Below are 10,379 nucleotides of genomic sequence, written 5' to 3'. Positions count from 1 at the left end.
TAAACCACCCCCTTTAATCGGATTTAATTTTCAATCGGAATGACCGTTTTTCAATCGGAATGACCGTTTACATGACCACTTTTAATCGGAATGGCCTTTCATTCCGATTTAAAGTGGAATTAAACTGTGCATGTAAACGTACTGATTGTCAGATTTGAGACACGCCGGTGATGTCGGATGTTAATCCCAGTCACATACTTTAGTGTACTTTTTGGTTGGGGTCTGTTTTTTTTCTTGTTTGGGCCCCTTGAATCCTAAGGAGGGAGATCTTTATGCTGCAGCCCACAATGATATTTTAGATAGATATTCCAGTTTTGTGGCAGTGTGAGAAACAACCTTTTCTGTTTGAACATGACAGTGCCCCCGTGCACAACGCTGGCTTCATAAAGAAATGGTCTTCCCAGTTTAATGTGGAAGAACTTAACTGGTCTGCACTTAGCCCAAAACCAACCTCATCAACACCTCTGGGATGAACTGGACTATGAATCAAAGCTTATCACCTAACATCAGTGTTGGACCTAACTAATGCTCCTGTGGCTGATCCAAAACCCGATGTACTGGTTTAACAGGATGAAATTTCACTCGCACGTATTTGTGTCCATGTGAGTATTTTTGGGAACCTACCAAGACGCAGACCTCCTTGCTTTTGATACACAGGTTTGTTCTGCAGTGCAGGTAGACGTCTCTTTTTTCCCCAAAAAACTGGAACATGCTGAAGGAGAAGAAGTCGGATGTTCCCTGTCCGTTACTCTCCACTTCCACAGTTTTGTCATCAGTATTCGGACAGCTGCTCAGAAAAAAGAAAACACATACGACATCACCAGTGGGGCTGCAACTAATGATTATTTTTATTGTCGACTAATCTGTCGATTATTTCTTCGATTAGTCGACTAATCATTTTATCGAAAAATGTGTTAAAATGTTGAAAAATGTCGATCTGGCTCTCCCAAACCCCAAAATTATGTCATCTTTTGTCTTGTTTCGTATTCACGCCAAAGGGCTTTAGTTCACTGTTATGGGAGAGTGTGTAACGCTGCCAATATTTGAACATAAGAAGCTGCAGTAAGGGTATTTTGGGGTACTTTTATAGTACTTGTCTATGAAAAATCACTCAAACCGATTAGTCGACTACTAAAAATAGTCACCAATTATTTTAATTGTCGATTAGTCGTCAATTAGTCGACTAATTGTTGCAGCCCTAATCACCAGCTGCAGTCGTTCGATGTTCCATAAAATGTATCAAATCTGAATCTGGCGTCAAACCCTATCGTTACACCTGAGTCCTTTCAGATCCCACACAAAACCTATTTAGGCTTGAATTTAAACATTAGTATGTAACTTCATTTGTAAGTGACTACATTTGTAATTAATGCACATTATAGTTCACAAGCTACTTGCTCCAAACACAGATGGTACTGTTTAAAAGCTATGAAGTTGATAAAAGCTTAAATATTAATGTGATATCCTTGAAGGTTTAAGTGGGGAATTTTGACCACCACGTGGTTTTGAATCTAATGCACTTCTGTTGGACAGGTGCGTAGGAGAATGAAATTAAGTTTTTGTCCACTTGGGGGCAGCACAACAAGCTGTAAACACAATACTGACAAAAGATCATCCTTGTTAAGCCTCTGTGTTTCGGCATCAAGGAGGTTGTCTGACTCTGTTTAGTCATCAAAGTTCCTGCTGACGCGGTCAGGTAATTCCTCCAGACCATGGATGCGCTTTAATTTAAATTTAAATTAAAATAACAATTTGGCTGGTTGCAGATGTCAATGTTTTCTGTTGTTCTTGTTATTATTGTGGTATATTTTGTTTTTTAATGTTATTTATTCCCTTTTTGCCAGGGAAACAAAAATATCTACAAATAAATAACATAACTGTCATAACTGACATTTATGAAACAACCTTAAAAATAACCCTCTTTCACACGAAAACATCTTTTCAAAAAGCTGATCCATACTGCATACATGCAAATTTCTCCTCCAAACTACTGTACTTATTCAGGTTTTTCACAAACAACTACATTTTACAAGATTACATTTGAACGCATTTTAAGAACGTTATAATTTACCTTCGCCCAATACTTATTTTTACTTAATAGAGGTTGGATGCATCATAATGTAACTCAGTGTTACCTCTGTGAGTTGTTTATTCCCGCCACTGTCTGCTAATGTTAACAAGCTCTCTTCCTGCCTAGGTAAAGATAGATTTGTTGTTCACAATGCAACATTATCAGGGAAACAATAGATTTTTTTTTAACCAGCAAATCAAAGCTAGTTTGGTGATCATTTGTGACAAATGCAAATACTTTAATAATTCAGTTACCTGCAACATGGCGCCGATGTGTTCAGCATCAGTGCCGTTGAAATTTTCCACCATAGAAACATCAAGCTAATGTACTGCTATAACATACAGTCAGCCAGTTGAGCTACTTGTAAGCTAATTAACACAGCAGATAACTTGTGCAAAATATCATCTTTTTAAAAGGGTTCTGGATTCAAAGCCGCCGGCCAGCTGGGACCCTTCTGTGTGGAGTTTGCATGTTCTCCCCTTGTCTCTTGGTTCTCCAGCTTCCTCCCACAGACCAAAGACATGCAGCTAAGGTTAATTGTTGACTCTGAGTAGCCCGTATGAGTGAATGTGAATATTTGTCTGTTTCTATAGCCCCTTTTACACTGCCTGTTCAAGGCAGGAATGTCATGCCCATTACTATGCCTAGCTGTTCTTTATAAAAGGTACAAATGTGCAAAGTGGTGACAGAGTTTTTTCGTTTATAAACTGGCAGCGGAGGATGTAACAGTGCTGAATCGACATCTGTGTAAAAGGGACAACTGGCAGGACGTGACCATGGATGTACTAAAAGACCTGGGTACAGCACTGGTGACGGGGCTTTGTTCATTCCTATGAAAGTTGCTCAGTGGCGCATGAAGTCAAAAAAGCTCTATCTCTGCGGTATTAAATTACCCACATGATTGGCGCTGCTTCTGCATCATTGGGCCCACAGAGCAAGTGCACTAGAGACTTGCGGCTACACTGCCAAGTGCAGCCAAGAAGCCAACTTCCAATAGCCACTTGGCTGAATACAGGTTGAGCACTTTGCAAACTCGATTGGGGATAAAATAATTTAATCTTGCTGCTCTTATAAATGCTATCAAACCAAATTGATTAAATCTTGATAGTAAAACGAGTCATTTCACGGGGTTGTGATGCTCAAAAAAAAATGTATCCACTGATTTCTAGACGTCTCTTTCCCAGTGTATGTTTATGGTAAAAAGTATTTTTGGGTCCATTGGCATCACCTGATGGACCCTGAAAATAGCAGTACCACTGTTAAGCCTCTCCCAAAATTGGCTTCAAAGCCGGATGCACTCCCTGGGGGCCTTGAGACAACTGCAGATGGAATGGGTGTGATGCTTTGACGACGTGTAATGTGTGTGACCCACCCCTGGGAGATTTAAAAAGCAGCTAGAAGCAGTTAGCAGCTAACTCAAAAAGGAAAACAGCAGCTGAAAATGTCCACAAATTGGTGAGACATTGAGGTCTGGACACTCCTTACCCTCCGAGCAGAGATCAGCTGCCTTATAACAGGGACAGTAAATGATTGTTATTGCCATGTTATTCCATTGTTATTGTTTAGAAAGTCTCCTGATGTGCACATTACATGCCACACTAGAGACCAATGCTGTTGTGTTAAATGTCACGCCTGTCACACCCCTCTTACTTTTGGGACGCTGGCATGCTATGTAAAATTACACATTGTTTGGTTTCGTGTAAAAGAGCAAAGGGACTTAATGAGGGTACTTTGAAGCGGTCCTATGGTGTGAACTCTTTGTAAAAAGGGCTTATGTGTCAGCCCTGTGATAGTCTGACAACCTGTCCATGGTGTACCTTGCCTCTCACGCAATGTCAGCTGGGCATAGGCTCTAACCTGCACGATAGCCAAAAGAAGTCCAGTAACCATTCTCTTTTAAGCTCTGGTTTGAGCTCCACCTTGGCAACCAGTGGAGAATTCAGGGAATTGCTGTTCCTGCTCAAGAAATAGCCCGACACACAGCCCTATGTAAAACGCATTTTTTGACATTCTTACATTTCTGTTTTTGTTCTGCTTAAACAAATAAGATAGGGGTAGTTATATAGTGAGATTTAGAGGTGGTGCCAACTGAATTGTGTTACCTTTGGGCAGAGGCAACACAGCTGTTTCCCTCCACGTCTAGTGGATGTATATGGGCTGCTGGTGGTAGCTTCTTATTTACTGTACAGGCATGAGTGTGTTATCTATATATATTATATTTTGCCCTGGAACTAGATCCAGCCATCACCTAACAGTGACAGCGAAAATTATTTTGGGGCTCTATGAAAACTTGACAAGAAACTCCATGTCAACAGACTGGGTAACCACCTCTGTGTGTTTCTCACCGATCCGAGATGAGGTGATATTTCTGATCTGCATCAGCTGAATCTTCGTGGGTTGCAAAGCAGGACTGTATCACCAAAGCAACTTTATCATCCAGGCCGTTTGCCACCAGCGCGAACCAGACCCTCTGGTTCAGTTTGAGCTTGGTGTCCCCAGTCACTTCCTGTGTGCGTTGGGCATCGGTGTAGGCCTTCATGGTCAGAATGTAGTGCCAAATTCCAGTTGTAACATACGCCACTGAAGGGCTGCAAACAAACGCACACACATCAGCTCTGTTATACTCACCACTGAAACCTCTAAACTCCTGTATCCTGTAACTAAGTACATTTACTCAAGTATTTCAATTAAAGGGGCGAGTGATTTTAACGGGTAAAACAATGAATTAAGCAATTTCACATAAAAAAAAATCAGTGTTTTCCCAAAACTGCTTGTCATGGAGGGCCTGCTGACTATAATGGCTGATGCAAAAATGAGAAAACACAATGACCCTATCTAGAGCCAGTGTTTGGTTTGTCCTTTCATGATACTGTAGAAACACGGTCGTGCAACATGGCAGACTGTGGACAAGGACCCGCTCCCTATGTAGATATAAATGACTCATTCTAAGGTATTGAAAATATGATGATTCTTATTTTCAAGTGTTTATAAACTAAAGAAGATACACTTATTAAATAATATTGCATTTCTCACAACATATCTCCCTAAATCCTACACTCTGAACCTTTAAAGTCCGGGTAAATTCAGTGATTTCTGTTAAAGTGTTTTTCACCATTTCTGTGTCCAGGATTTTTTGGGCAAGTCAAAAGCCTGCTCGATAATGTGATGGAGCAACCCTTATCATAACCCCTCCCCAACTATATAAATACTACGTCACTACAAACACTAACATAGAGTGCAGTGCGTAGCATCGGTGTCATTTCATTCAGCCCCTGTGAGTGAGCGGCAAGTTTGCTATGTTCCATGAGCTCTCTGAACTCTTTCAGTTAAATAGATACATAAAAAAAACATCTCTGTTAAATGCTACAATCATGTTAACACAAGCAAAGTAGTCATCACTAAAGCGGAATAATACTTCTGCATTAAATCGATGCCGTACCTACGCCGTGGGGTCTGTGTTGAAGTAGAGCCTATGCTGGACCCTACGCTGTAGCCTGATGTGCACCTCCCCAGAAATGTAACTACATGTTGCGGCGACGCAGACCTCCTGTCTGTTTTTGTAAGCTGAAACCATTTCCCTCAGTGGAAATGAAGCTTTTATGTACTTTTATTTCACAGATAAGAAACAATAAATTGTGAAGACAATAAATCCTCCACAAAAATAGCACTTTAGTGTGATTTGTGTGTGATTTATCTTGGCTTCATATGAGCAGAGGAAATCTCCGCTGGTCGCTAGGCTAATTTATACAATGTAAAATGCCATAGGCTTGTGCTAATCACGTTAGCATGTTATATTTGTTTGGAAAATTTGTTTAGTATAAGACAGTTGTTTTGTCAGTGAACCTTGTGAGTTGTAATGGAGCCGAATTTTGTAATATTGCCTTTGTTAAATGTTGCTGTTGTCCCTGGCTTCATGAGTAGTGGAAAAGTCCGCCAGCCGCGAGGCTAATTTATACAATGTAAAATGCCATAGACTTGTGCTAAAAATATTAGCGTGTTGTATTTGTGGGGAAAATGTGTCCAGATAAAGACAAGTGCTTTGTCTGAATGCTGCGAGTTAATGTGAAGCTGATTTGTGTACTTGTGAAATTGTCTCTATTAATCTATGTTGAAGCCATGTTTAATGTGTGTTTTTAATCAACTAAACTTTACAGCACTTCTCAGAAAACCCGCCGCTGACAAATGTTTTGGAGGTGTAACTGCAGAGTGACACAGACACACCACCGCACATGTATAAATGCTCATAACGCCATAAGGCTACAGCGTAGGGTCTTCCACACAAGTACGTACCTTTCAGTCTATTAGACAGAAATGGCTACCCGGCTCTCCAGCAGTTATTGCCCATGCTGTGGGTGTATGCTTTGTGCTAACATTAGCTGCTGTTAGCTGATGAACGAGAGGCTATCCCAATGTAGCGGCTTCCGTTCCCTGGTTCAAAATGTGTGCTGTGCTACCATAGACTGTGCTACTGGGTGAGCTGCTGGGAGGCTGATTGTCCGGCTCAGGAGTCGTATGTGTGTGTGTGTGTGCCCGTGCTACAGGCTTATCACCTAACAAGAGTCCTTGGCTTTGCAGCAGCCTGGCAGCGACTCGATCTTCAGAGGAGGATACTGCTCAGTGTTTCATGATTTTGAAGCTTAATATCATATCCTTGCATTTTTTTTTATTATTCAGATTTGGTTGGGTGGTTAATAACATATTTTTCAGTGGTGTGACAAACTCGTTACACATATTTATTTTTGCCGTACCCTTACTTAAAGGTAAAAACGGGATTCAGGTATTTGCACCTCAGAGTTGGGGTAGGAGTCTTAGGGGATGATTATTATTTATTAATACATGACATTATGCTGTATATTTTATATATTTTACCTCACCCACAGGGGCAGGAGGAGGTATGTTTAAATTAGGATAAAACAATCTACTCCACATTGCACACTGCCACTTATTTTGTCTCGCCATGAAATATTGTTGAACCCCTAACCAGGACACACCTGCCGCTGGTACCACTTTTGACTTTGATGTTGACTGAGAAATCGATGTTAATATCTGGAATAACAAAGGGGCAGGTGAAGTCAACCAATTCCTTGTTAGTGGTCTCCAGCTTGACGGCGTTCTTGTTGATAACTTCGTCGTCACTGTTCATCTGCAAAGTCACAGGGAGTCATTGTTACTGCAGAAGACCAATGAGTTATAGCTTCTCCTTGTTATATTTGATGTTTTTTCAAGACATTCACTGTAACCAGCATTACGGGGAACAAAGGGCTCACAGGTCAGAGCAGCAACTATAGAATGATAAAGCCTACAAAGGACATCTGGCTGCTTACTGAGAGTTAATAAAAAGTAGTGGAGAGACACCCACCCTGATCATCGTCCCACAGGGGTTGGTGCTAGAGTCGAAGCTTATAGTCACCAGGTGGGTCGTGTCGTCCTTTTCAGCTCTGCAGGTTTTGTCATAGAGGTGTAAGTCAGTGTAGCTGATGTCTTTGTCCTCCAGGAGACAACCAACCAGAGTAATTGACTGAGAGCTCCCATCACAGACTGCTGGGTCACCTGAACACAGGACAGAAATGAAAACAATCAGTGCCGTGCAGATGTTTGGAATAAGGCGTTATAAAAACAGCTAGAGCGGTCAGACAAATGTAGTGGAGTAATATTTACCTCTGAGAGAAGTGGAGTAGGCCTACTGCAAAGTTGTACTTAAGTGCAGTACTTGAGTAAATGTCCTTAGTTACATTCCACCAATGCTAACTTACATCACCATTCATTAAGTAGGTGAAACGTCATTCACTGCAACCACGTGTAGATAACAGTTGTCTTAGTTCATTTGTGGGATGGTGCAGCTGAACAACTGCGACTGAACACTCAAACTCATGATGTAACTTGAGTTCAGCAGGTCGACACTGCAGAGCTGAACATTGTCACTCTGTTGTGTAACAGCCATCTTACCCAAAGTGTCTTCAGTTCTGTATGGGGAGGCAAATATGGCCCGACAGTGGCACCGGGTTCCATCACCACTGCTCTTATCGCCGCAGAATTCATCAGGACTGCAGTACTGGTCCTGACAGTAGGCCTGAGGTCCTTGAGCTGCAGAGAGACGGGCAGAGGGAGAGGTGTTACAGGTTGAGAGAAGAACAGCAGAACAACACATGAAACAGGTGCTGCCTTGTCTTTTAACGTCCAACCAACTAAAACCAAGTTGCACAGAAATTAACATAAATATTGTTGGTGTTTTCATGTGTGAACCTATTTGGTGAAAACTGTCATTACCTGCTCTTTATACATAACACATCTGGAATTTTGGCATGGGTATTCAGTACCTTGTGAAATAATTATGATTGCCAAACAGAAACATTTCAGATTTATGCAAGAATAACTCCACCTTCATCGGTGTTCTTCAGTGAGCATGAATTTCTGTTACGGACTGTTGATGTCAGTAATTTAATTCACCCTTCGCTAAGTCCTGCCCCTCAAATACAGACTGGCCAACCATAGCTTAGCATTAGCCAGCTCTGACTAGGATTCGTCAAAAACACAGCTGTGCTCCATTGACTCTAATGCAGTCATTTTAGATTTCTTTCATTGTCAGGCTGGTTTTGTGGATTTGGAGCTAAATGTTGTGCCTGGGGCACGTCATGTATTAATGACACTCTACGTTAGAAGGAGATATAAGTTTTTTGCCCTGTTTCAAAACCAAACTCAAACCCTAAGAAGTGTAGGGTTAGCCAGCTAGCTACTGAAGATATAGCCTACTGAATGTATACACATGCTGCTTTTACCTTTAATGCTCATAACATTAAATAAAGACCCACAAAATACAAAATACAGTCACAAAGATTTGTGGTTGTCAGACAACAAATTATTTAGTTTGGCGAACCCCTGAATTATCCTCTAGCGCCACCATGAGGTGAACATGAGTGGTTTTTACTGAAATGTTTCGACAACTACAGAATGCCATGAAGGTTGGTTCAGACTTTTATCTTCCTCAGAGGATGAATCCTGCTGATTCGTCATCACTTGACTTCATCAGGTCAAATTTGTAACATATCCAGTTTAGTTTATGATTAAATACCTGCAAAACTAATGACATTACCACAAGTCTCAGCTAACTTTTTAGAAATTGCTAATTAGCAAATGCTGTCGTGCTAACACTTCAAACTAAGATGGTGCTTTCACTGCTGGAAAGACAGTCTTTTAAAACGAGTATGTCTGTGCAATAGGAAGACGTTCTGCCACAGGAAACAATATGGTGGCTGGCTGGTAACAAATTATTTTGAAATGTACTGAAACAGTGATCTAAAAGTTTGGTCTGTGTTTGAAGGGATGTGGTTGGGGTCTCTTTCTCAATCCTTTTCTATACTTTTTGTGTCTATGATGGAGGTTCATGCAAAAATACTACCCGTAGTTCATGCAACAGCCAGCAATAGTCTTTGAGCTAGGAGATGAGCAGGGAGATCTGGGCGCTAGTAAGATGGAGAAGTTTACCACAGTTTATTTACACATACTACCCACATTATGATCCAAAGCTGGTTGAAAATCATCAAAGGATCCGTTTAACATCTAAGTCTAAGTAAACCAACCCTTTAAATCATCTTTTCGTTGCATAACTCAGCATTGAAGGACAGTCTTACAGCAGGCGGCGTTTGACCTCCAGCTTTCAATGTTGTCATCGGTGTACAGGCTGCAGGCTCTGGCATAGGCCTCCAGGAACTGACACTTGAGTCCGTCCCCAGCAGGATAATGGCACAAAGTGTTTGTGCAGGCAGTTACGTAGGGCCCTGTTGCGACGTTGTCATGACAAGCTGTGAAGGATTCCTGCGTCAGGAGGTTACAGCTGTTCCATGAGGTCAGAGAGGGAAAGTGGGAGATGGAAGAATGAAATCTAGTCAACACTGAGTATTTCCAAAATGTTCACCAGCATGAACTACAAGATGAAGGCCTTTTCTGAGGACGGTTGTGTGATGTTATGTTAATGGCCTTGCTCAGGAGAATATTTTCATAATGATTTTTATTAAAAGAAAGGCATTTATTTTATGGCCGTTAGAGGATTTGTGTTGTATATGGGTTGGTGATACCACAAAATTCGTTTCAGATTTGATACCAAAAATCACAGATATGAATACTTTTGGAAAAAAATAAAATTGGCTAATGAACTATTGTGTTTTGAATTTAATTCATCATTAATATGCTTATGAATAGTTTTACCAGATATGAAGCATTTTTTTCCCTTGCTTTTCTTAACATAATTATATTTCTTAGTCCCGTGCATTTTTAAAACAAAAGCAGTTTTTAATGGTAAATAACAAATATT

At 40.9% G+C, this 10,379-nt stretch overlaps 1 protein-coding gene across 3 annotated transcripts in view; it reads right to left on the bottom strand.

Moving 5' to 3' along the window:
• The window catches only part of LOC126386189 (alpha-tectorin-like), a 42,010-nt gene that overhangs the window by 16,267 nt on the left and 15,364 nt on the right, over nucleotides 1-10,379 (bottom strand). For all 3 annotated transcript variants that reach the window (XM_050038367.1, XM_050038365.1, XM_050038366.1), the window contains exons 7-12: nucleotides 9,700-9,902; nucleotides 8,018-8,155; nucleotides 7,431-7,621; nucleotides 7,063-7,214; nucleotides 4,417-4,659; nucleotides 625-787 (exon numbers count right to left, since the gene is read on the bottom strand). In XM_050038367.1, the coding sequence (XP_049894324.1) occupies nucleotides 625-787; nucleotides 4,417-4,659; nucleotides 7,063-7,214; nucleotides 7,431-7,621; nucleotides 8,018-8,155; nucleotides 9,700-9,902 (1,090 nt within the window). The remainder of the gene's footprint in view (nucleotides 1-624; nucleotides 788-4,416; nucleotides 4,660-7,062; nucleotides 7,215-7,430; nucleotides 7,622-8,017; nucleotides 8,156-9,699; nucleotides 9,903-10,379) is intronic.

Source organism: Epinephelus moara, chromosome 24 (assembly GCF_006386435.1).
Source record: "Epinephelus moara isolate mb chromosome 24, YSFRI_EMoa_1.0, whole genome shotgun sequence".
Lineage (NCBI taxonomy): Eukaryota > Metazoa > Chordata > Actinopteri > Perciformes > Serranidae > Epinephelus > Epinephelus moara.
This window is presented reverse-complemented; position numbering and strand designations above follow the sequence as displayed.